The sequence below is a fragment of the Meles meles genome, chromosome 15, assembly GCF_922984935.1.
Source record: "Meles meles chromosome 15, mMelMel3.1 paternal haplotype, whole genome shotgun sequence".
In the NCBI taxonomy this organism is placed as follows: Eukaryota; Metazoa; Chordata; class Mammalia; order Carnivora; family Mustelidae; genus Meles; species Meles meles.
In genome coordinates this window covers 50,196,612-50,222,167 of record NC_060080.1, presented here as the reverse complement: position 1 = coordinate 50,222,167, position 25,556 = coordinate 50,196,612, and the positions used below count along the sequence as shown (strand labels likewise).

At 44.4% G+C, this 25,556-nt stretch overlaps 2 protein-coding genes and 1 long non-coding RNA gene across 4 annotated transcripts in view; 1 reads left to right on the top strand and 2 right to left on the bottom strand.

Annotated features, from left to right (window-relative positions):
* DCTN1 (dynactin subunit 1) overlaps positions 1 to 9,286 on the bottom strand; it is a 29,846-nt gene extending 20,560 nt beyond the window's left edge. The window contains exon 1 of one of the 2 annotated variants that reach the window (XM_045978800.1): positions 9,175 to 9,286. The gene's annotated coding sequence lies outside the window, so the exon portion shown is untranslated. Of the gene's footprint in view, positions 1 to 7,338; positions 7,426 to 9,174 lie in introns of those variants that run through there. The other variant, XM_045978801.1, reaches the window with a different exon arrangement.
* On the top strand, positions 3,217 to 12,666 carry LOC123925534. The gene is made up of 3 exons (XR_006815038.1): positions 3,217 to 3,575; positions 8,844 to 8,979; positions 12,363 to 12,666. It is a non-coding gene; the product is annotated as an uncharacterized LOC123925534 (long non-coding RNA).
* A 6,852-nt stretch (positions 12,667 to 19,518) lies between these two features.
* On the bottom strand, positions 19,519 to 25,303 carry LOC123925543 (retinol dehydrogenase 12-like). Its single transcript, XM_045978825.1, has 6 exons — positions 25,041 to 25,303; positions 24,678 to 24,917; positions 24,356 to 24,445; positions 21,088 to 21,276; positions 20,420 to 20,526; positions 19,519 to 20,305 (listed from the first exon to the last, which is right to left on the bottom strand). Exons 1-6 carry the CDS (start codon positions 25,216 to 25,218, stop codon positions 20,117 to 20,119), a joined length of 993 nt encoding a protein of 330 aa, XP_045834781.1. The 5' UTR covers positions 25,219 to 25,303; the 3' UTR covers positions 19,519 to 20,116.
* Positions 25,304 to 25,556: the final 253 nt, after the last annotated feature.

Below are 25,556 nucleotides of genomic sequence, written 5' to 3'. Positions count from 1 at the left end.
CATGCTGTTATCCTTGGACATCACAATAACCCCGCAGAGAGGCAGGGAGCCTCTAAACTGAGGCTTAGAGAACTGAGTCACTTCCCTGAAGTTACATAGAAGGTGAGGCGTGGAACCAAAACTGGAACTAGAGGCTGCCCCAGGACCCTCTGCACTTTCCACTCACCTCAGTGTTGACCATACATCTCTCTAGGCTTCTTCCTAGGATATGCTCCCCCTCTAGACCACACTGTCTCCAGATATTCAGGACAGCTCATCTAAGAACAATCTCACAACTCACCAGCCACATAGGTTTACATGATCACCTAACTTCTTGGAGGCTGTTTCTTCTCTAAAATGGGAATATCACCTGTCATCTCTATGCTAATGTTACTAGGCCCGAATAAGATAAAGCATGTAAAAGTGCTTTGCAAAAATACAGAGTACAAAAAATTAGCTGACATAACAGATGATATATAAGTCTAAAAATAAAATATCTAGACAACAAGTGTTCTAAGGAACTACGGACAAAAGAAAGGTGAACTAAAAAGGGGTTAAAAAATAAATAAGAACAAGAAAAGGGGTACCTGACTATGTCTCGAATTATGGGCTGTTTTCTGAATATGTGAAAAGGCCTACAAACACTATAAGTTGTGAATACACTGAGTAGAGACAGCATACTTTTGCTTGACTAGGAAATATTAAAGAAGACTAGATTGGCTTCAGTAAAGAATTCTAGATGAGTTCTATCGAACTATAAGCCTTTTAAAGCACAGCCCACAACTTCCCTCTTTGTGATCCCATCACCCTTAGCTCATGGAGTTAAATATTTATTGAGTAAATAAGGACATCAATATTGAGATGCACTAGAAGGTAAGTATGGATAGTTAGGGAGTTTAACATTCAGAAGGAATGTTAAATAGACAAGTCCATCTACATGATCCAGTAACAACAAGTGGGTCTCTTCCTGAGCAGGAGACTGGCATGACAAGTTATTTTAGGAGGATCAAAGGGGTGGCAGAGCAGGCTGGAGTGGAGGCAGGAGCAACCCAGTAAAGACAGGAAAACAGAGAGGAGACTGCTGCATAATGTACAGGGGGTGGGGAAGGTCTGAGCCAGAGAAGGGAGGGAAGGAGAGAGGGAGGGAGAGAGAAAGAAGCAGGAGAGGATAGGAGCTAATTCAGAGAATGTACAAAAATGCCCTGAGAAGGCCCTAAGATCACACGTGGGGAAAGAGGCAGAATGCCTGCACGGACTCCAGAGACAGACAGACCTAGACACAGCTTTGGTTCCCTCCTCACCTGTATGACTCTAGTCAAGATAACTTTCTGAGCCCAACTACCTCATCTGAAAAAAGGGGGGAAATAATACCTACCTCACAGGGATGTTGTGAGGATTAAGTAAGATTGAAGAAAGCACTTAACACAGTGCCTGGCACAGAATATATGCTGAACAAAATGTAGATATCATCTCCATCATTATTGGGAAGTTACATCAATGATGACTTACATACAGCAGAACTTGAAAGATGCAGGAATAAATGGATGGATGAAGGAATGCATGAACAAAAAAATGAACGAACAAACTCAGGAGCTTTCAAGCGTGAGTAATGGAAGAATGATGACTGAAAACATTTAAGAAATTGGGAGGAAATGGGAAGGCAAGCTGAACATGTTAGGAGAGAGAAGGTAAGTCCTGTTCTTAGGACCTTCTCCAGAGCAAATTTAACTATGTATACTACCATGCATATTTCACTGTCTCCTTCCAAAATGCACCTGTGATGCAGACAAAACAGACTGCATCATCTCTGCCCTATAGGTGATGGAACTGAGTCTCAGAAGTCAAATGACTCTCCTGAGTCTCATGGCCAGAAAATGGCAGGGGGGCACATGTGACTAGCTGTACAGGCAGGTGATCGTACCACAGCACCATTGGGCCCCATGCCATGTCACAGAGGACAATTCTGAGTTACAAGTTCCCTCAGCCAGAGACAAGACAAATACACCCTAGACTTCTAACTCATTTTCTTCCCCAGTGATATTAAATACTGTTGAAATATCTATGAAAACAGGTGTCTGATAAATAGGTAATCAATGGTCTTGGAGATTATTTCAGAAAATGGCAGGAAAGCGAGTAGCTTGTTAAGAATTAAGAAGGAACAAGTAGGGGCGCCTGGGTGGCTCAGTGGATTAAGCCGCTGCCTTCGGCTCAGGTCATGATCTCAGGGTCCTGGGATCGAGCCCCACATCAGGCTCTCTGCTCCGTGGGGAGCCTGCTTCCTCCTCTCTCTCTGCCTGCCTCTCTGCCTACTTGTGATCTCTCTCTGTCAAATAAATAAATAAAATCTTTAAAAAAAAAAAAAATTTAAGAAGGAACAAGTAAAAAGAAGCCTCTTTGGCACTGAGCCTGCACTATTCCTACCTTGCTTTTACTAGCACCCTAGCATCCTTTGAGTCTTTGACCTCCTCTTGTCTCGATCTCACCCAACCTTAATCCTGAGCTAACCCAGCTGTCTGATTTCCCTCATCCCTTTCATAGAGGAGCTGGTCTGAATCCCAGGCAGTCTCATAGCAGGTTCCACATACTTGAACTGAACTATATCAGGCACTGAGTATAGAGTAGTTTGGTTACAAAGATAGAAGAAATGCAACAGTAACTAGCAAGATTCAAATTTTCTTCAGACTAGGACAAAACTGTACATCTCTGAAAGCACTGGTAAGGAAGGGATAAGTGTGGATGTAAGTCCCTCAGGAATCAGGGAAAAAAGAGCTATTTGCTCACTGAGTGGGGAACAGAAGCTACGGGCCTAGAAGTATGGAAGGCTGGGTTTCAGACACACAGGAACCCAGAAAAAAGACAGGTACACAGCCCATTGCTCCAAAGTCCTACTCCAGGATCTGCCTTACAGATCTCATACAGATAGGGCCTAAATCCTAGATGGACTTTCTTTACATTTCCAGCTGCTTGTTTTACATAGAAATGTCTGCAGCCCACTCTCATTATGAATGTAACTCAATCTCCTCCCAAAGTATCCCCTTCCCCCAAGAATACCCAGTGACTGCCAGGCCCACCTCCAAAGGCCCAGACCTCGAAGAGCCAGGAAGAAAATCTACACAATATTCCCCACTTATCCTCAATAAAGGAACTTTTGCAGGTACATGAGAAGCCCCCAGCCCCATATTCAAGAACTGCAACCTTCCTTGTGCTAGCAGGAGTCCTACTTGACAGCCTGTTTGAAGTTGCTCCTCGCTCCTCCCCATGAATCAACCAGCAATTCTCTGGCACTAGGACCCTGCAGACAGGGAACCCTGAGCCTGCGCTCTAAAGAGAGAGATGCACCATTTCACAACTTCAGCAAAAGCCAAGGCAGCCAACAAAGCCACAGCCACCTTGGCTGTGCTTGGGCTCTGCCTTCTGGGCAGCTCACCGGCCACTCCCCAAAAGCAGAGCGTTCTGTCCTTTCTCTTTTTAAATCCACGTCATCATTTGATCGTAATGGAAATCAATCTCCTCAAGTCACCACGCAAAGGCGTATCCATAGCAACCACAAGAGGAAGGACACGGAAATGATGCTCCAGTAGCTGCAGCAGCAAAAGGTAAGCCTGTTTCTCTACCATCCATCTATCCCACCATTCTCCCCCTTCACTCAAGCGTACCTTACCTGCAAATTCTATCATATCAAGGGGGAAAACGTAAAAGGTGAGTGTTAATAATCTATGCTATTATGTAAGGTTATAAGTCTGCCTACTCCCATATCTGGCAGAAAAAAAATTCTTTTTCTGGTTGGATGGGGACAATTCCCTTTTAAGTATTCACTGTCTCGGGTGACACAGTCTCAACCTGCAATACTTGACAAAGGACTCTCAGTCACTTGTCTTTCTGGTCGGGACGCTAGTCTCATTCATGGACTTCAGAGTTCCCGATGTGGCTATAAAAGGCCAGCAGGCACACTGACCCCACTACCCTGCCCACCCATGCCACCAGCATGCCCACACACCAGCCAGGTAAGACCCACTCTGTAGCAGCCCTGGACCCCAGCCCCTCAAGGTCCAGAAACCTGGAGCTGGGATTCAATTTCTGCCTCCTCTGATGCCTCAAAGGAAGGAATGCCATTTCTGCAGAGGTAAGAGACTCATCAAAGCACTACTAACCCTAAGTAATCCTCCATGCCTCCATTTCCTCTTGTGTAAAATTGACACTGTAACAATTCCTTTAAAAGAGCTGTTGTGAGAATGCCTGAAAAGAGCTCAGAAGAGTGCCTGGTACGAAGCAATCAATAAACATCAGCCATTATTATTAGGAGAAAGAGGAAGGAGGGGCCTACAGTGTGAGGTTTAAATTCTGAGGGTACTTAACACTCTTGGAGAGAATCTCAGGTCTGATCTCTGTCCCTTTCCTCTGGACAGTTATTTCAAGCCTCCCTTACTACTGTAATTCCTATCTGAGCCCACACCACACCTACCCTCAGCAGATAAAAGTTCCTAAGAAAAAAACCTGAACCTATTAGAGCAGAATTCCTTTGCAAATTTAGATATATCTGCCACCATCACTGTCTCTTTCTTCCTACATTCTTTCCTTTCTTCTGCCACTCCTCTTTCAAAGAAAATGGTGTCCCTTTCTTTTCTTTTCTTCTACCGTCCTCTGAGGATCTGACTTAGCTATCATCTTTTCCCTTGTCCCTTCAACAGCACGCACCCTCTCTACTCGCTCTTATACATTATCCGGTAACCTATGCGTGAGACTTCTATTCTAGGAAAAACTGTCTCTAGTCTCTGCTACCTCCTCCGTAAGATGCCACCACCTCTCTTCCTTCCTTCCCTGCCAGGCTATTCAAAGTGAGTACACCCTCTCTCTCCTCCTTTCCCAACCACTCCTCCATCTGGCTTAATCTCACTCCTGTCCCTACCACTTCTCAGTAGCTGCTCACACTAAAAAAGTAAAGAGTCCTGGTGACCACAATCTCCCAACTGTCCAGTCTCAAGGTACATTTTCCAAGCTCATCCTGCTTGACTTCCCTGTAGCAACTGAAGTGGCTGCTCCTCTTCCTAGAACTTCTTCCTCTCTTGGGTCCCCAGGCAACATTCTCTCATACCTTGCACACCAATCCTTCTTGTCTCCTCTGTCATCTTCAGCCTCCTGGAAGCAGAGCTGGGCTCATCCATTCCCATGGCATCAAACACCACTTACACCTACTGGCCCAGGCACAGACTCTCTTCTGAATCTCAGACCCATATTTCCACCTGTCTGCTAAGTGCCACAGACACCCCCCAGGTTCAACATAACTCAAAACACACTTGGTATCTTCCCCTCAAAAAAAGTTCCTCTTCTATATTCCCTCTTTTCTACTGGCACCACCACCCACCCAAAACAGAAAACAGAGTCATCCCTAACAATTCCCTCTCTTGTTCTCAACAACCCATTAATCATTACATCAGGTTGACTGTCTCTACTGTCTCAGATTCATCTCCTTTCCACCCCCACTGGCCTAATCCTTAGTCCAGCATTATACCATGCCTATGTTATATTACAAGAGTCTCCTGATGTCCCTGATCTAAATTCTCCCCTTAGTCTACTTCCACAGTTAGCTTCCCAAAATACAATCAATACCACTTCTCTGCCCACAAAGCTAAATCTCCTTAGCACAGCACTTGAGGTCATTAAAAACCTGGCCTCATTATGAATATCTAGTCTCATGACTTAGTTTCATCTCCTCTGAACTCGAAGTTCTAACATTCCAGCTACATGGATATACTTAACTTCCCCACTATGCCTCTATAACTGTTGCAAAAATCAACAAGACCATTCCCTTTCTTAATAATCAAGGCTCAGTTCAATTACCACCTTTGTCCTGAAGATTCCCAATGTCTCCATACAGATCTAGTCATTCCTTCCTGTGCTCTCTCACAGCACTCCGGACATATCTCTATTATAACATCACATTTTTATTAAAATATTGTCCCCCTTATCCCATCACGAACACCTCCAGGGAAGAGAGTTTTTATTCATTTCAGTATCCTAAGCACTGCACATGGAAGACATTCAATGTTAAATACAAGCCTGTACCAATACCAGGCTCTGGGATATAAGCTGGCTCTGACAAATTTTCCAGAGTAACTCCACCCTCAAAGACCACCCCCCCCACCATAGAGGAAATTAACAGACATGTACACAAGGACCCCAGCAGATGTACCTCTTTCTTCTCCAGACAGGAGCCTAAGAAACTAAAAATGGAGGGTATCGAATTTGGTAATGACTGGTTCTCAATCTCACATATTTCCATGGTGAATATTTCCGTATTTCCATGGTGAAAGGACTCAGAGAGAGACTTCTAGCCTATAGCTCAAATGCAGATCTGGGAAAACAGCTTGAGTGAGGCTTTGGAGGTGACAAAGGTCTAGTCTTTGCTTAAGTGAAGCCCTCAGGGGATGTGTAGGAGCATGGGGACACTCAATTTGTCCATCAGCCAAGTGCTACTGGTACTAGCCTGAACTTGAAAAGAAAAATGAGGGGCGCCTGGGTTAAGCGGGGTCCTGGGATCGAGCTCCCATCAAGCTCCTTCCTCAGTGCGGAGCCCGCTTCTCCCTCTCCCTCTGCCTGCCACTCCACCTACTTGTGCACGTGCGTGCACTCTCTCTCTCTCTCTGTTAAGTAAATAAATATTTTAAAAGAAAAGAAAAATGATAGAAAGCCAAATCCAGAGTCTCCAAAATGGAAAGGACCCTAAGACAGTACCACTAATAGCTATACACAAGCCAAGGAGCCTGGGAATCCTCTACTCCAATCCCTCCCAACCCATAACTCCAGGCAGCCACTAGCAATGACAGAGATGACAGAGTAAAACCTAGAGTGGAAGTTGTCAACAGTATCACAATGCTCCCACATCTTCTGAATCTTCCCTAACAAGTTCTTCTCCTTTGTATCCTCACGTCAGGCCCAACTCACCAATTCTTAGTACCGCCTCCCGCATCCCTTTTTTCTTCTCCATTACCACTGTCATCTCCTTGGTTGGCCATTTAATAGCTCTGATAATTGAGGCAAACTATTTTCCCTCTTTGGAGCCTCATCTATGAAACAGGGTAACAGCTGCTCTGCCTACCTCACAGGATTATTAAATAAAATGAGATCATGCCGGTGGAAGGTTCTGTCATCTGTAAAATCTTAGACATAAATGGAAGGCATGCTTATTATCACCAACCTGAGTCCTCTACTACTGATTCGTGAAGCACATCTGGCTCCCTCCCCCCTCCCCATTTCCAGCCACACATTATATCCCAGAGTAAGACAATGACACACTCTAAAATACTGTTTTGCCCAGATAGCCCCTGGCCCCAAATCTTTCATTGACACACCATTTCTTACTTCAAACAAAGAGGCCTCCCTGTGACATATGCAGTGTCATCTCTGCACTACTGTCAGCGGCGTAGGATGCTTTCCCTGGTCTTGCCAGCCCCACCCATCCTTCAGAGGCCAGCCAAAGCCCCACTACACTCCCTGCAGAAAGACGAAATTTAAGAGAGGCATCTAAAACAATGTCATGGAAGAATTAAGGATAATTCAGTGGAGGAAACTTGGTGGGAACAGCTATCATCTAACACTTTAAGAGTCACCTTTGGAAGGGGGACTGTACTTATTTTCCTGTTCAGTTGTCAAAGAGAACCTGGGACCAATAGGATAGAAGTGGCAAGATGTATTTCAGCAAAAATTTGAAAAACTTCCTTATTAAGCTATCTCAAGATGAAATGTAGTAAATTACCCGTTATTAGAAGTGTTCAAGCCCAAACTGGCTATTTGGGAAGGATATTTTAAGTGGACTTCAACTATCAGAAGGGCAACTGAACTTGAATCACAGCATTTTAGATCTGAAAAGAACCTTAGTGCTCTTCTAGTCCAGCCTCCTATTTTATAAGCCTGGACAGGTCAAGGGGATCGCTCAAGGCAGCAAAGTTTGTGTCAGAGAGCAGGAAGGAGAACAGAGTCTCTAAATTTCAATCCAGTGACTTACACCCTTGCTATTCGAAGTGTGATCTGAGGAGCAGCAGTAGCAGTAGCAGTAGCAGCAGCAGCAGGACCTGGACACTTGTTAGAAATGCAGAACCAACTGCAATCTGTTCTTTAACAAGACCAGCAGGTGTATGCACCATTAAAGTTTGAAAAGCACTGACCTACACTGTCCCTTCCAAACCTTGATTTTCCCAACCTGGAACTGCACTTCCCAAACTACTTCAACTGTTAAACAGAATCAGCACCCAAGAAAAACAGCATTCCCCATTCAAATCTGTGAAACTCTCCATACCATACTTCCAGTGTGAGATTCATGGTAACTATCTTTAGCATAGTGAAGGCTCTGAAATATTCCACAGAAGAGAAAACTTTAACCATGAAGTTTCTAAACATATTTGAGCACGAAATGCCTTAAGGAAGAAAAAAAAAATTACGGCAATCTCCTTTAACATCCTCGTGACTCATGCTCTGGCTGGACACCAGGTAAAGAAAGTCAGTCTCCACCTCATAGTTCTCGGACTCTCGGTACCTTGAGCATACTGGATTAGTAAGCGGTCAACGTGGGCTTGCTGTTCTCATCACTGCAATACATGAGGGGAAGCTTCCAAATCATTGTTTCTTTAAAAACACCGGACTTCCTCATCTGTGTGATTTACCTGTGGTTCTGCCTTAAAGACAAGCGGAATGTGCAAGATGACTTCTCAAGGGTCATCCTGCCCGTTAAGGCGGACCGCGGGAGTGGGAGATACAGACATACCAGACCCATATCCAGGTCCCCATGCTTGAGTCCTCCATGGGATTCCGGGCGTTCTTTTTGTTTTTGTTTTTCGTTTGACACAAACTTCTTAACCATGTGCCCACAGAAACCTGTGGCTCGGAAGGGGTTCAGGGGTGCCTCAGACGCTCCCAGGAAAGGAGGGAGACCCTCGCCGCTGCGGAGGAATTCAGGGGCGCAACCACTCCGACCCCGGGAGCACACGGCCAGGCGGAAGAGCGCAGGTGGGTCGGACAGGCCCAGAATCAGGCAGGCGCCCACCCCGCCGCGGCCCACCCCTACCGTCCCTGCTCCGCACACCTGGCTCCATGCCGCGCCCCAGCCCAGCCCAGCACCGGGCCCCCCGTCCGCCGCCGGGAACCTAGCGAACACGCAGGGGAGCGGCGAAGGAGACGGTTGGCAGGGTGGCCGCCTCCTACCTGTCCTGTCAGGGGCTCCGCGCCCGGCTCCAGCCCCACCACCGGCGACCGACGCCCAAGTCCTTGCCGGTCGCGCCCCGCCCTCCCCGCCCGCGTGGGCTGCCCGACGCGCCGCCCGACCCCTTGAGGCCCGCCCCACACCCTCTCGCCCCAGAGGCCCAGGGACGCTCCAGCTCCAGGAAACACGCTACTTCTCCCCGAAGACCAGCCCGGGTTGAAAACTGCGCGCTGAGCGCAGCCGAGGAGACCTCTGTCAGGCACAAAGGGGGACACCTAGAGCGAGATATGCGCGTGCGCACTCTGCCTGGAAAGCCAATTAGGACCACAGGAGAGAGGCGCCTTTAGGCCTGCGCCCTCTGCCGGCCGTCGGGAGACGGCGTTTAGGGATTGGAGGACTCCTTGCTCTGGGCAAATGTATCTCCAGGGGTCCGTAAGCTTTTGAGCGCTAAACTGCTAATTAAAACTTTAGTGATAGGGGCGCCTGGGTGGCTCAGTGGATTGGGCCGCTGCCTTCGGCTCAGGTCATGATCTCAGGGTCCTGGGATCGGGTCCCGCATCGGGCTCTCTGCTCTGCGGGGAGCCTGCTTCCTCCTCTCTCTCTGCCTGCCTCTCTGCCTACTTGTGATCTCTCTCTCTGTCAAATAAACTTTAGTGATAACGTATTTCGTCAGTTAGCTTGAGGAGAAAATTTAAATTTTGCGGCTGCTCGGCGTCATCCATATGGGGAAACAGTTTTCTCACGCCTTTGCAATGGGAATGTAAAATAACGCAAATGCACCTAATGGCGTTTTGGCATGTCTAATCTACAAAGAAAAAACAGAACAGGGGCGCCTGGGTGGCTCAGTGGGTTAAAGCCTCTGCCTTCGGCTTGGGTCATGATCCCAGAGTCCTGGGATCGAGTCTCGCATCGGGCGCCCTGCTCAGCGGGGAGCCTGCTTCCTCCTCTCTCTCTCTCTGCCTACTTGTGATCTCTGTCAAATAAATAAATAAAATCTTAAAAAAAAAAAAAAAGAAAAAACAAAACATTAAAAGGACAAACCCCTTGACCCAATGTAACCACTTATAATAGTGTAGTTAAGTGAAATAATAGGCAAGTGTTCAGAGATACTTGTACAAAGATGTTGGGAGAGCCAGGATTTGATATATGAGGGGGTTTAAATTCTAACTTTGATTTACAGGCTGTATGAGGTCTTCGGTGGGCTCCTTAGCCCGTCCATGTTCCCCTGTTGCCTCATCTGTAAAATGGGGATGTTAATGATATTGTCCATATTACTAAGTTGTTAGGAAAATTAAATGAATCCATATAAAGAAACTGAATAATAATCATTGTGATGTCATGCTTATCTCAGCTAATCTAACATTGAAAACAACCTGAAAAGTCCATAAAATTGATGGTGAGGTGGAGGTGGGGGTGGAGGTATAAATGGTAGGAAGGATGAATTGGGCAACGTCTCTACCATGGCCCTGTTTTTTTCCCGTTTCACCTTTTAAATATTTCTAATATCTAGAATGGATAATGTATTTGGATAATTCAAAAATCAAAACAATATAGAAAGTAAACCGCCCTCCAGATTTTGTTTCCATCCATTCTTTCCCTTGCCCACTACAGGTAACTTTTGTTTTAGTTTGTTTATCTTCTCAATGTTCTATGCAAATTTAGGCAAATATGAATATATAGTCTTAGTCCTCCCATTTCTTATGCAAAAGATAGCATGCTATATACACTTGTGTCTTGGTTTCTTCATTGAATATATCCTGGATCTTTCTAAATCAGTAAATAGAGATCTTCCTTTTTAGTTGTTTTTTGTTGTTGTTGTTGTTGTTGTTTTAGAAAGAAAGCACAGGAGGGGAGAGTGGGGCAGGTGGAGGAGGCAGAGGGAGAAAGAATCTCAAGCAGGCCCCACACCCAAGCCTGATGTGGGGCTCAATCCCATGACCCTGAGATCATCACCTGAGCCAAAATTAGGAGTTGGATGCTTAACCAACTGAGCCACCCAGGGGCCTCTCTTATTTTTTTCAGCTACATAGTACTCTATTGTCTGGATATACATAATTTTTTTTTTAAGATTTTATTTATTTATTTGACAGAGAGAGATACACGTAGGCAGAGAGGCAGGCAGAGAGAGTGATAGGGAAGCAGGCTCCCTGCCGAGCAGAGAGCCCGATGTGGGACTCGATCCCAGGACCCTGAGATCATGACCTGAGCTGAAGGCAGCGGCTTAAACCACTGAGCCACCCAGGCGCCCTGGATATACATAATTTATGAGCCAGCCTCTTCTAGTGGGATACTTTGTTTCTAGGCTTTTGCTGCTGCAAGCAAGGCTACAATGAATCACCCTGTACATATGACACTCCATATGTGATCAGGTATATACAGGTAGGATACATCTGAATCAAATAATAAATGCATCTGTAATTGTAGTAGAAATGGCTTCCATCCCCTTCAGTCAAAGAGAAACAGCATATAAAAATTAATCAGAAGATACTACATGCACATACTTTTTATTGTGATAACACATGCATAAAGCTTCCCATTTTAACCATTTTTAAGCATATGGTTCAGTGGAACTAAGTATACCTACATTATTGTGCAACTCTAGGAACCAAGGGCAGTCTGCCCCAAAATGTGCCACTTTGACATGTAGATTATTTCAAACTAAAAACAATCAAGGACCAAGGGAGGAAGAAATTTTGACCTCCCACCTAACTGTCTTAAAGAATTTAGATAGAGGACCTGCTTCAGGAAGAGAGCTCTCACTATAGATAACTACATTACAATATGAACTAGGAATGGTAGAAAGGGAGGAACATAACAAGGCCTGTTTGATCAAAATTCCTTCTGTGTTTCTTGTTTCTGGATGGCCCAGCAACTATTTATTCACCAAAACTTACTCTTTTCATATGCCTGTGGCTTGCTTTCCTTCCCTTTGTAGGAAAAAACTTTCCAGACTTCTACTGCCCTCCCCTTAGTTCAAGATGACATACATGCTTCCGTTGGCCTGACTGGAATGGGAGTAGGGATACAGGAAAGACCCAACTGCTTGTCAGCACCATAAAAGGGGATGCTCCTGAGTCTAAAGGGGATGGGATGTGCTAATAGGAGAAATATTGTTTCTTTTACATTGGATTAGGCTGCATGGTCTTCAAGGAAAATTAATAGTGTCTTTGTTCTATGTCTTTTTTCATAGGTGCCTTCCTGAGCATCCCTCTGATTAGGAATTCCAGTCTGCATGACTAGAATCCATCCTCCCAAACTGTGATGCTGAACAGAGAATATCTGTGCTCATTGGGTGGAATCCTGTGCTTTACAGAACATGGGAAGGGACCAAGAGGGGAAAACCTCCCCTTGAGGAAAAGAATACTGGTTCCTAGGGGGAGGAGATGGTTTTCAGGTTGAGAGACTTGGAGAAGTGATTGGATAAAGGCAGAGAACAAGCCACATGCAGAAGAATGAAATTGGACCATTTTCTTACACCACACACAAAAATAGACTCAAAATGGATGAAAGACCTAAATGTGAGACAGGAATCCATCAAAATCCTAGAGGAGAGCACAGGCAACCACCTCTTTGACCTTGGCCACAGCAACTTATAATACACATCTCCAAAGGCAAGGAAAACGAAGGCAGAAATGAACTATTGGGACTTCATCAAGATAAAAGGCTTTTGTACAATAAACAGTCAACAAAACCAGAAGACAACCAATAGAATGAGAGAAGATATTTGCAAATGACATATCAGATAAAGGGCTAGTATCCAAAAATCTATAAAGAACTTATTAAACTCAACACCCAAAGAACAAATAATCCAATCAAGAAATGGGCAGAAGGAGGGGCGCCTGGGTGGCTCAGTGGGTTAAAGCCTCTGCCTTCAGCTCAGCTCACGGTCTCAGGGTCCTGGGATTGAGCCCCGCATTGGGCTCTCTGCTCAGCGGGGAGCTTGCTTCCCTCTCTCTCTCTCTCTGCCTGCCTCTCTGCCTACTTGTGATCTCCATCTGTCAATTAAATAAATAAAATCTTAAAAAAAAAACAGAGAGGGAGACATGCTGTAAGATAATCTTAACTATAGGTAACAAACTGAGGGTTGCTGGAGGGGCGGTGGAGAGAATGGGATAACTGGGTGATGGAATGAGCACTGGGTGTTATATGCAACTGATGAATCACTAGATTCTACCTCTGAAGGGCTCTCTGCTCAGCAGGGAGCCTGCTTCCTCCTCTTTCTCTGCCTGCCTCTCTGCCTACTTGTGATCTCTCTCTCTGTCAAATAAATAAAATCTTTTAAAAAATCTTTAAAAAATTAAAAATAAAGTATTTAAAAGAGGAATCTAAAAATTATTAGAATTGATTTAAAAATAGCAAAGTGGCTAGAGGTAAAAATCAACATAAAAAATCAATTACATTTCCATAACCAACAATGAAAAGTTAAATAGTATAATTTTTATTTTTTAAAAAAAGTTTTAAATATTTTGTTTATTCATTTGAGAGGGAGACAGAGCAGAAGCAGGGGGAGCAAAGAGGGAGAGGGAGATGCAGACTCCAAGCTGAGCAGGGAACCCCATGCGGAGCTCAATCCCAGGACCCAGGGACCTTGACCTGAGCCGAAGGCAGACACTTAATGGACTGAGCCACCTGGGTGCCTCAATAATATGATTTTTTAATGAAATTGATGCACCTATTAATAAGCTTAACAAAATATGTGCACAACCAAATTATAAAATCTTATTGAAGACATTAAAGTTCGTCTAAATAAAGGGGCACTTGGGTGGCTCAGTGGGTTAAAGCCTCTGCCTTCTGCTCAGGTCATGATCCCAGGGTCCTGGGATCGAGCCCCACATCGGGCTCTCTGCTCAGCGGGGAGCCTGCTTCATCCTCTCTCTGTTTCTGCCTGCCTCTCTGCCTACTTCTGATCTCTCTCTGTCAAATAAATAAATAAAATCTTTAAAAAAAATAAAGTTAGTCTAAATAAATGAGAGATATGGCATATTTATGAACAGGAAAATTTAATGTCACAAGGAACTTATTATCCCATATTTATGTATTTGAAACAATCCCAGTCAATAACCCACCAGGATATTCTAAGAGTTTACGCTAACAAATTAGTAAACCTGTAGAAAAGAGCCCCAGGGCCAAAAATAGCCAAGAAACTCTTGAAGTAAAAGAACACAGATCAGGGGTGACTGTGGTTATTTTAAAATTACTGGAAAGAAGGCAATATGGTACCGATGTAGGTACAGAAAACAAAATAGACCATTAGAACAGAAAAGAGTCTAGACCTAAAACAAACACAAATACATAGGAACATTTGATATTAGTCATAATTTATATGATTGGCCAGTGGGAGAGAGACACACTATTCTACAAATGGTGCTGCAATAACTGGCTATACAGACATGAAAGAAGGGAGGGAAGGACAAAGGAAGAAATAAATGGGTGCTTCCAGTTCTGGCAATAGAAGACAAAATATCATGGAAATTCCACCTGGTACAGTGTAACCAAAAATGCTGGAATGCAACATTCACACATGCACGCACACACGCAAACATGCACACGCACCTGCCCATGTTGCCTAAATGAACTGGTGGGAAAGTAAGGGAATTCCTCAGAAGGTAGAGATGACGGGAAATTACAAATCCCAAGGCACAGATGATCACTGGAGCCAGTGTTTGCTACCCAACCCATAGGTGGCCTGGAACTGGGGTTTAAAGAGCCTTAAGTAGGGACAGAAGACCAAATCTGGGGTTGAGCAGAGAAGACTGGAATAGAAAACTACCACCCCCTTACACACATGCACATAAAGCCAGGAGAGTCAAGGAGTAACACCCCAGACGGTGACTTAAGAAAAAAAAAGTGGGGGCGCCTGGCTGGCTCAGTGGGTTAAAGCCTCTGCCTTTAGCCCAGGTCATGATCCCAAGGTCCTGTGATCGAGCCCCGCATCAGGCTCTCTGCTCAGCAGGAAGCCTGCTTCCCCCTCTCTCTCTCTGCCTGCTTCTCTGCCTACTTGTGATCTCTGTCAAATAAATAAATAAAATCTTTAAAAAAAAAGAAAAAGAAAAAAAAAGTGCTCCGCAAAAGGAAACAGTAAGGATAAAAGCTTCTCATCCTTAGTCGTGGGTGTAATGGGGGAAAATCCTCTCTGGTAATTCGAAACAATAAGCTTGTACTCACATCAGTTTGGGACCAGAATGTATATCACATGAGTGGCCAAAAAAATTCCAAGATGATATAGAGAGAGCATATGTATATATACATATATATACATATATATATACACACACACACACACACATACACACATGAATGTATATGACATATTATTCAGCCATGAGAAAAAAGGATCTCTTGTCATTTGTGACAACATGGATGGACATTGAGCATCTTATGCTTAGTGAGACATAGTCAGACAGAGAAAGACAAATACTGTATGACATCATTTATATATGCAACCTAAAACAAGTCAAACCTATGAAAAAAACAAGTAAAATGGTGGTTACTAGGAGAGAGGGGATGGGAAGGATAAGATTAATGGCGTTTAAGAGTATAAACTTGTAATGAGTAGTAAATAGGCCATAGAGGTCTGATGAATCATATAAGGGATATAGACAATAATGTTATACTGTAATGATGTACATTGCTTCTATAGCAGTCATATTACAATATATAAATGTATCAAAGTAACACACTATATACCTTAAATTTACAAAAGGTAACATGTCAAATCTATCAAACAAACAGAAATACAGGAGACATATATGTCCTCAGATTCAGGAAACCCAAGCGAGTACCTCCAGGATAAACAAATAGAAATACACATCTGGATTAACAGATGTGTATTTCTATTTTTTTTTTTTTCCTTTTAAATGCTTCTTTTATTTCATTGGTTGTACATTGGGTGAGTGAACTGAATATTACAACCAAAACATAGAGTTGATACAAACTAGACTCCTGTTTACACTATAAGGTAATGAATGAGGGAATTCTTTAAGTGTTACAGAAAGATTTAGTAGAAATGTTAAACTACAGTATTTGTTGAACTGCTATCTTCTTGTCTTGGATATTGGTGATTTTATTTTTGTAATTAAACAAAGCATTTAAGATTTATTCATCATAGTCAGACTTCTGAATATAAACAAACTTTTGGCAAATAATATTTATACAGAAAAATAGTTTTAGATACTCTCAAATCCCAGAATTATTCTATAAATTTACATTATAAATAAATAAAAAGCAAAATCTGTTGTACATATATTTGTACATCTATGCATTTGCCTTGCCTCCTCCTTATTGTAAATGGCATATTTATGACTCTTTACATATTATAATCACAATTCTGGAAAATGGATATCATAGTAAAAATACAGTGCAGGAATATGATGACAAGGATAACATCATAAAAGGAGCAAGAGAGAAAAAAGGACTGTTAGATTAACCCCTGACTTCTCATAGCAACAATGAAAATCAGAAGACAAAGGAATATTATATCTTCAACGGGTTAAAAAGATAACACCTGCCCGCCTATAATTCCTTAGCCAGCAAAATGATCCCTCAAAAATGGTGAAATAAAGCCATTTTTGGGACACCTGGGTGGCTCAGTCAGTTAAGCTGCCGCCTTCGGCTCAGGTCATGATCCCAGGGTCCTGGAATCTAGTCCCGCATCAGGCTTCTTGTTCCGCAGGGAGCCTGCTTCTCTCTCTGCCTCTGCCTGCCACTCTGCCTGCTTGTGTGCCCCCCCCACCCCGACAAATACATAAATAAATAAAATCTTAAAAAAAAAAAAAGGGTGGCATTCTGTTACCTCTCCATCTTTGGGTGCCTGGGTGGCTCAGTGGATTAAGCCTCTGCCTTCGGCTCAGATCATGATCTCAGTGCCCTGGGATTGAGGCCCATATGGGGCTCTCTGCTCAGGGGGGAGCCTGCTCCCCGCCCTCTGCCTGCCTCTCTGCCTGCTTATGACCTCTCTCTCTGTGTCAAATAAATAAGTAATATCTTAAAAAAAAAAAAAAGACATTTTCAAGCCAATAAAACTGAGGTTTATTATCATCAGCTCCTATACGAGTCTTCCATTGCTGTGTAACCAATCACTACACTTAGTGTCTTGAAAGAACCCATGTATGGTCTCATGGTTTCTGTGTCAGGATTCTGGGTACATATTAGTAGGGCCCTTTGCCCAGAGTGTCACCAGGGTAAAATCATGGTGCTGCTGGGGGTTTGCAGTCTCATCTGGGCTCCAGGTCCTCTCCCAGACTCAAAGACAGAATCCAGTTCATTATGGCTGGGGAACCAAAGTTTCTACTCCTGAAAGCCAGGTGCTCCCCTCCACAATGTGACAGTTTATTTCTTCATGGTAAACAAGAGGATCTTTCTGAATTCTGGGAAGACCTGAACACTTTTAAAAGGCTCATCTGATTAGGTCAGCCCTCCCCCGTCCCTGGCAATAATCTTCCCTTTGATGAATTCAAAGTCAGCTGATGACAGAGTTTAATTACATCAGCAAATCCCATTTGTCAGTACATAAGGTAATCACAGGAGTGAAATTCCATCACATTCATGAGTTCTGCTCACACTGGAGGGGAGGAGATTATACAGATTGTGCACACAGCAGGTAGGAATCTTGGGGACTGTCTTAGTAAAATTCTATGTACCTTAAATCCTCATGACAAGAATATGAAAGGATGGGGGTGCCTGGGTGGCTCAGTGGGTTAAGCCTCTGCCTTCGGCTCAGGTCATGATCCCAAGGTCCTGGGATGGAGCCCGGCATCGGCATCGGGCTCTCGGCTCAGCAGGGAGCCTGCTTCCCCTTCTCTCTCTCTGCCTGCCTCTCTGCCTACTTGTGCTCTCTATCTGTCAAATAAATAAATAAAATCTTCAAAAAAAAAAAAAAAAAAAGAAGAAGAAGAATACAAAAGGATGTACTTCAGGTAAAACGAAAATAATCCCAGGTGGAAGATCTGGGACACAAGAAAGAAGAGAAGGCAAAGAAAATATTTGGGGCACCTGGGTGGCTCAGTGGGTTAAAGCCTCTGCTTTCGGCTCAGCTCATGATCCCAGGGTCCTGAGATCAAGTCCCGCATCCAGCTCTCTGCTCAGTGAAAGCCTGCTTCCTCCTCTCTCTCTGCCCACTTGTGATCTGTCAAATAAATAAATCTTAAAAAAAAAGAAAATATTAAACATGTGGGTAAGTCTACACAAATATGAATTATTTAAAATAATAACAATATATTTGATTTGTGCAATTAACAAACGAACCATCATCAAAATATCAGATTATAAAAGCATATAAATTCAAAGAGAATAGTTAATGTTAAAGAATTCTAACATCTATGTATTGTTTGAAAGAAGTATAAAAATACCTACTAAAGAGACAACGTACGTGTTAAGTCTGCAGCACCTGAATGACTCAGTTGGTTAAGCGGCGGGCTCTTGGTTTCAATTCAGGTCACGGTGTCAGAGTTGTGAGATGGAGCCTTGAGCATTGAGCCTCTCCTGGGCTCTGCACTCGGTGAGGAGTTGAAGAGTCAGCTTGAGATTCTGTCTCTGCCCCTCCAACCCTTGCTGCAAGCCCTCTTTCTAAAATAAATAAAATCTTAAGAAAGGGAGACTGTTAAATCAAATGTACAGGTTGAAATTTTTTGATTAAACACTAAAGAAACAAAATAGATTATCTAATACTTTCAAAATAAGAGAGGGAGTTTAAAAATGGAAAAAATCCTTCCACTACTCTCTGAGGCTCCCAACCAGCCTTCTTCCCCTCCCTCACTCAGGGTCTGATTCAGATCCCAGTCTGGTGGCCCCCTCAGCTTCTCCCAGATTCCTTCCCAATTTCTCTCACAGCCATTTCCCCTAAAGAGTTTCTTGTACATTCAGTCCCAGCTTAGTGTCTGCTTCTCAGATGATATTCCCGACTAGCACAAATCCCCAATTCATTTCATGAAGTGAATAGATCCATGACAGTGAACAAGTCAACGGCAACATGAGTAAAGGAAAGTACAGGCCAGGGGTGCCTGGCTGGTTCAGTTGGAAGAGCGTGTGACTCTTCATCTTGGGGTCATGAGTTGGAGCCCTGTGTAGGGTAGAGATGGCTTAAATAAAATTTAAAAAGAAAGAAAGTACAGGCCAGTCTCATTTATGAACACGGTACAAAGTGCTAAACAAAAACCTGAGTATGCTCCATTTAGCAATGTCTACACAACACAGTGACCAGAAATGCAAGGTTGGCTTAATACTAGAAAACCTATAAAGGTCTTCTAGAAAAAGAAATAAAAGAATTGTGGAAAGAGAAGAACTAAAACTGTTATTTTTCCTAGACAGTGTGATTTTCTGTGTAGAAAAACCAAAGCACCTACAGATAATTCATGAAACTTAGATAATTTATTACAGTCATTCAACAGACAATCAGCACACAAAGGTTAAAGCATCATTCACAATAGCATCAAATTGTAGTACCTGAATTAAATGTAATAAAACCAGTGTAATATCTTTATGGATAAAATTTTGTAAAGATATTGGGAAGAATTAAATAGTAGATACAATGGAATCACAGAAGGGTTTCTGTGCATGTGAAATTTGAAGAGCTGAATCCCAAATGTATATGGCTGAACAAAGACCCTGGGAGAAAAACAATGGGCTCCCAGCACCTGCATTAACTGATCTTGCTGCTTGGCTTGTTACTCCGTCTCATACTCTGTCTCAACACCAAGTGGGACTCTATAGGTTTGAAGATCCTAGGGGCCACAGGATGAATACTTCCATCAGAGAACTGGCAGGAAATTAGAAGCTGAAACAATCCTCTGGCTAATCTGAGCTTTCATGGCCCTGAGCCTGTAGGAAGAGCAAGTGATTGTTACCGGGACAAGATGATTGATGCTTGAAACCAATAAACAAAAGGCATGATCAGAGGAGGGCTGGGAGCCTGTGAGGACGGCAAGTTAGGGCAGGGGTCGCAAAGGGTCAGTCCATCTTCTCTAGGTTTGTTAGCTGGACTGTGGCATTCCAGAGGCTTTGGGCCACTTGAGGATCCCGAGCAGTTTTAGCAGGAAGAGTTATCATACAGGAACTGCTAAAATGTTTTCCAGAAACACCATCCAGCTCCTTTGCCAAGCTCAGGTAGAGGACTGGGATTGCCCCTTGTTTGACGTTCTATAGAGGGGAAGAGAGGGAGTCAGGCCAAACTGACTTTCCCTTGCTGGGGACACACAGAAGCACAGCGCTGCCCCACCCTCTTGAGGCTGAGCTGGCTCCTCCCCTACCCACCTTACAGAAGAAGCTGAAGAGCCAGAAGCAGCACCGGTATGGCCAAGAGAACTGCTTCATGATCTCTGTGTATACTACACCTGGGTCCACAGAGTTCACAGTTACACCTGAGAGGAGGAGACACGGGTATAGTGCACAGTGAAATGAGAGGAGGATATTGGGAAGAAAGGGGTAAGTGTGGTTCTCCAGTGGGCAACGATGGGAGGATCCTACCAGGTCTGTGGGGCAGAGGTAACCAGAGATTTGGGGGTGGTGCCATGGAAGTCAGTCCTCTGGAACTTACACAAATGGTGATATTCAAGCCAGTGAGGAGACAGGAGTATCGGAAAGCCCTGGGTGAACACGGTAGATGGTGTTGGTTTGGGAGAATACTGAGAGGAGAGAGCTGTTGTGAGTGATAAGAGAGTCGGAAAGATCGAAAAGGAGATTGAAGACAGGGTTGAGGGAACTATAGGCTGCACTGATGACCAATGGGGGAGATTAACAGCTGGACTGGGGGACACTGGGAGTAGGTTATGGCCAGAACATGTTGGGTGAGATGTGAAGTGTTGAAATCTATAAAGGTCTTCTAGAAAAAGAAATAAAAGAATAGTGGAAAGAGAAGAACTGAAACTGTTATTTTTCCTAGGGGCTGGGATGGAGGATTAGGGTGTGTCAGAGTCAATTACCTGTCCCTTGAAGTCTCCGGGCAAGCTCCCCAGTGAAGGAGGTCAAGAGCAGTTTGCTGCAATCGTAGTTCTGGTTAAAGGCCAAAGGCTTCCCAGCCCCTGTCAGATGTTTCTCATCAACATAGCCATGTGCATGCCGAAAGGAAGACACATTCACTACCCGGGCTGACCCTGTCCGTTGTAGGGCCCCTGGGTGAAAAGAGGACCACACTCCTTCAATCCAAGTTCTGGAGTGAACTCCCATGCCCACTCCCCAGCCTGCCTCTCCAGGAGACTCCAAGAGAGCAGAGACCATCCAGGGCTTTCAAGATAGGGTCACTGAGCCCCACACCCCATGCTCCCCAGGCTAAGCACAGGACAGCTTAATGTGAACAAAGACTTCATTTTCATTAGTTGCTTTCCTAATGTTTTTTTCTCCTCTTTTATTGTATTATTTGGATTTTTCCCTTGCTTTTCTTCCACTTGTCTGTTGGAGCTGCTTTAATTGATCCCTGTTTATGTTTCACCTCACTGGTGGCTAAGAGAGAAAATCAGAGGTTGGAGACACTGTGAAAGCTATCTTTGGCATATTTGTCACACAAACGTTCATTAGGTGTCTGGATTATGACAGACACCAAGACAGATGCTAAGGACATGAGGGTGCTGGGTTGAAGGGGGAAGAAATGTATGTAGAGATACTTGGGAAAGTGTGTGAGTGTGTGTGTGTGTGTGTGTGTGTGTGTTTTAAACCAGCTCTCAGGAGGCCTGGGTGGCTCAGTTGGTTAAGCATCTACTTTCGGCTCAGCTCATGATCCCAGGGTTCTGAGATCAAGTCCCACATTAGGCTCCTTGCTCAGTGGGGAGCCTGCTTCTCCCTCTGCCTGCAGCTCTCCATGCTTGTGCTTTCTCTTTCTTTCTCTGACAAATAAATAAATAAATAAAATCTTTAAAAACCCAGCTATCTTCCAGGGTAACGAAAATAAAATTACAATCAATAGTATAAGTTAAATCTTTTTAAGAACTACCTCACTATATATCTATATCTATATAAAATTTGGATCATATACAATGTGAAAAATAGTAGTGGTCACATATGAGTTTACGGTGTTGAAAATGCCAAAACTGGGGCACCTGGGTGGCTCAGTGGGTTAAAGCCTCTGCCTTCGGCTCAGGTCATGATCCCAGGGTTCTGGGATCGAGCCCCGCATTGGGTTCTCTGCTCAGCAGGGAGCCTGCTTCCTCCTCTCTCTCTCTGCCTGCCTCTCTGCCTACTTGTAATCTCTGTCTGTCAAATAAATAAACAAAATCTTAAAAAAAAAAAAAGAAAAGAAAATGCCAAAACTATTTTGAGCCATACATTTAGATCACAAATCACAAATGAAAAACCGAACAGGTGGTATTTAGTTAAAATTTGTTGGGGAGAAAATTATTCTTAAAGAAAACAGACCTGAGATTTGCAGACATAGTGACATAAAGACTAAAGGGGCTCACAGCCTAGTTGGAGACAGATCCTCATGGAGCAGTGTTGATGAGGGAACAGGAATGTATACAAGGGCGGAGGGAGCCTTGCAAATGCGGGGGGGAGGGGCTGCTGGGGGAGGTATTGGCAGGATCCACAGCACAGGTGATATCTGTTCTGAGTCCTGGCGGAGGAACTAAAGTTAAGTCAGCTAAAAGAGCAGGAAAGGATATTCCTCATAGAAACAATCACACGTGCAAAAGCAGAGCCGGGGGTGGGGGGTGGTGGGGAACAAGGTCCAAGAGCTACAGAGTCCATAGCTGCAGACTGTCTGCTAGAGAGCAGAGCATGGATTAAGGAAGGGGAGAAGGTAAGGCTTAGTCTGAAGGGGGTCTGTGCATGAAAAGAACAGGCTTAGAGTTTCTCCTCTAAAGGATAAATACCTTCCAAGGATATTAAGCAAGTGATGTGGTGAATAATGATTTCCTACAAGCAGGAGAAAGAATGAAGAAGGGGAGGAGATGGGATGCCTGGGTGGCTCAGCCAGTTAAGTGTCTGATTTTTGACTTGGGCGGTCCTGGGTTTGACTCCTGCATCAGACTCCTTGCTCAGTGGAGAGCCTGCTTTCCCCTCTGTCTGCCACTCCCCCTGCTTGTGCTCTCACTCTCTCTGACAAATAAATAAATAAAATCTTTAAAAAGAGAAAGAGGAGGAGAGAAGACACTTTAAAAAAGAGAGAGAGAAGGGGAAGAGAGAAGACACTTTGAGAAAATAGGACTAGGCAAAGTGTAGACAGGGTGTTACAATTTGTCAAAAGGGGAAAAGGGGGAAAGTTCTACTTGAGAACCCATAGAGTTTTGCCTTGCTCTTTGTTCTCTTTCCAGTTGGGGCTCATTTAAACAGCCACTAAGAAGTCCATGAGATCCTGACAACATGAATTGCCTATCAAGAGGGGAATGGTAGCTCATTTTCAAGGAGAGGAGAATTTTAAAAAATGTAATCCTTTTTGTACACTTTCAATTTTGTGTTTTGGACACATATTACTTAACCCAAACAATTGATTTTATTTTAAAAAGGCTATTACACAGTCCCGGAGAAAATATTAGGAAGAAGTCACCTGCCCCTCATTCTGTCCCAGCCTCCCCAGGAAGAACCCAAACTTCCTTACTCAGAAACTATTAAAAAATCAGAAAATCAAAGGACTCAGGCCCAAGAGAGAGATGCGTTCTGTCTAGATTCCTGGTGGTTCTTGAGTTGTTTGAGAGCAGGAAGTAGGGCTTCTTGGTGTCTATGTTCCTAGTGGTCTTGTGCTCCCCTTAAGAAGCTTTTGTTGAGATAACTGACTCTACTGGTCTAGCTAAAATGCAGATATGGGGGTGCCTGGGTGGCTCAGTGGGTTAAAGCCTCTGCCTTCGGCTCGGGTCATGATCCCAGGATCCTGGATCGAGCCCCACATCGGGCTCTCTGCTCAGCAGGGAGCCTACTTCCTCTATCTCTCTCTGCCTGCCTCTCTGCCTACTGATCTCTGTCTGTCAAATAAATAAATAAATAATAAATAAAATGCAGATCTGGGGGAAGGAGAGGTGGGATCTTAAACCCTCTTGCTGGTTGTATTTGGGGCTCACTGATTTTATTACCAACCTCCTACTCCTGACTTGTGTCAGCTGGGTTGCCCTGCTGTGTGAGGGGGGAAAGCATATCGGGTCATCACGCAGTGAGCAGCTGGGGCCAAGTGGAAGGAAGTGGCTATGGGGACAGTAAGCCACGAAAATGCCAGGAGAATGGAGAAGCAAGGGTGGCACAGAAGGGAGGCACCCCATTCTTCCTTACCTTGGAGTAGATTTGTAAGCAGGAAGGGCCCAACATAGTTGGTAGCAAAGGTGAAATCAAGGCCCTCTGGGGTAAGTGTCTTGGGGATTCCTGGGAGGAGATGAGAACACAGGTGAGGTAATGGAAGGAGACAAAATCTGGGAGACAAATTGGCATTTAATAGAAATACCACAGAACATGGCATGTATGAATTCAGGTTTTTAGAGTCATGTATGAATTTCAGGTTTTTCAGCAGAGTGCACAGGTTAGGTTTGGTGGATGCCTGTTTTAGGGGCCCTGAACCAGGAAGGAGGCTCCTGAGACGAGTCCAGGGGAAACATACCACAGATTGCAGCATTGTTAACCAGCAGGTGTATCTCAGAAGACTCCTGCAGAAGCCACCGGACAAAGCTTCGGATGGAAGCCATTGAGCTCAAGTCCACCTGGCCGAGCAGGAGGCAGTTATCCTTTGAGACTACTTGGATCTCAGCCAGGGCTTGCTGTCCACGCTCCCGGTTCCGGCAGGCAAGGATCACACGGGCCCCACGGCGAGCCAGCTCCTGGGATACAGCCTTCCCTATGCCTGGACGAGAGCAGCTTCAGAGTAGCCTAGCCTGGGGAGTGACTAGAGAGGCTGGTCCTCACCCCCGCCCTCCCTCCTGGCGCCACTGGGGCCTGAGGCACACAGGATGAGACGAGCACTCACCACTGTTGGCACCGGTCACCACTGCTGTCTTCCCAGTTAGGTCTGTGGAGCACTGCTGGAGGTCCCAAAGATGAGACTCATGCCAGAACCACACACTTAGTCGAAGCAGGAGAGCCAGCATGAACAGAACAGACCCAGGGCTCCAGACCAGGGTGCTGAGCAGCGACCACAGTGCCATAGCAAAGACTCGGCGGTCTGCCACCAGGGAAGCTGGGCTGTGTTTGAGGTAAACTGGGGAGGAACTAGCCAAAGCTGAATGCCAATTAGCAATCAGGCTGGGGTAGTGCCTAGGACACAAAATTTAAAGAGGCTACTCACAGATTTGCTCAAGCATGCTGTTTGGACTGGGGAGTAAATTCCACCTTAAATTGCAAGTTTTGAACATTTGATTGCCTCACTGCTCTCTTTAGCCCAGAGCCAGTGCTTCTTTGAAATGTGTATAGGCTGATGGTTGTCTCCAAGTGAAACTTGGACTTGCACTCTAAGCTGGATTGGTGAATTGCAGGTATTGGAGAA

Coding starts and splice junctions, on each gene's coding strand:
- LOC123925543 (XM_045978825.1), bottom strand. CDS start 25,218: ATGGCACTGTGGTCGCTGCTCAGCACCCTGGTCTGGAGCCCTGGGTCT. Junction 24,918..25,040: donor GGTGACCGGTGCCAACAGTG/GTGAGTGCTCGT, acceptor GCTCTCGTCCAG/GCATAGGGAAGGCTGTATCC. Junction 20,527..21,087: donor CCGGAGACTTCAAGGGACAG/GTAATTGACTCT, acceptor TCCTCCTCTCAG/GTGTAACTGTGAACTCTGTG.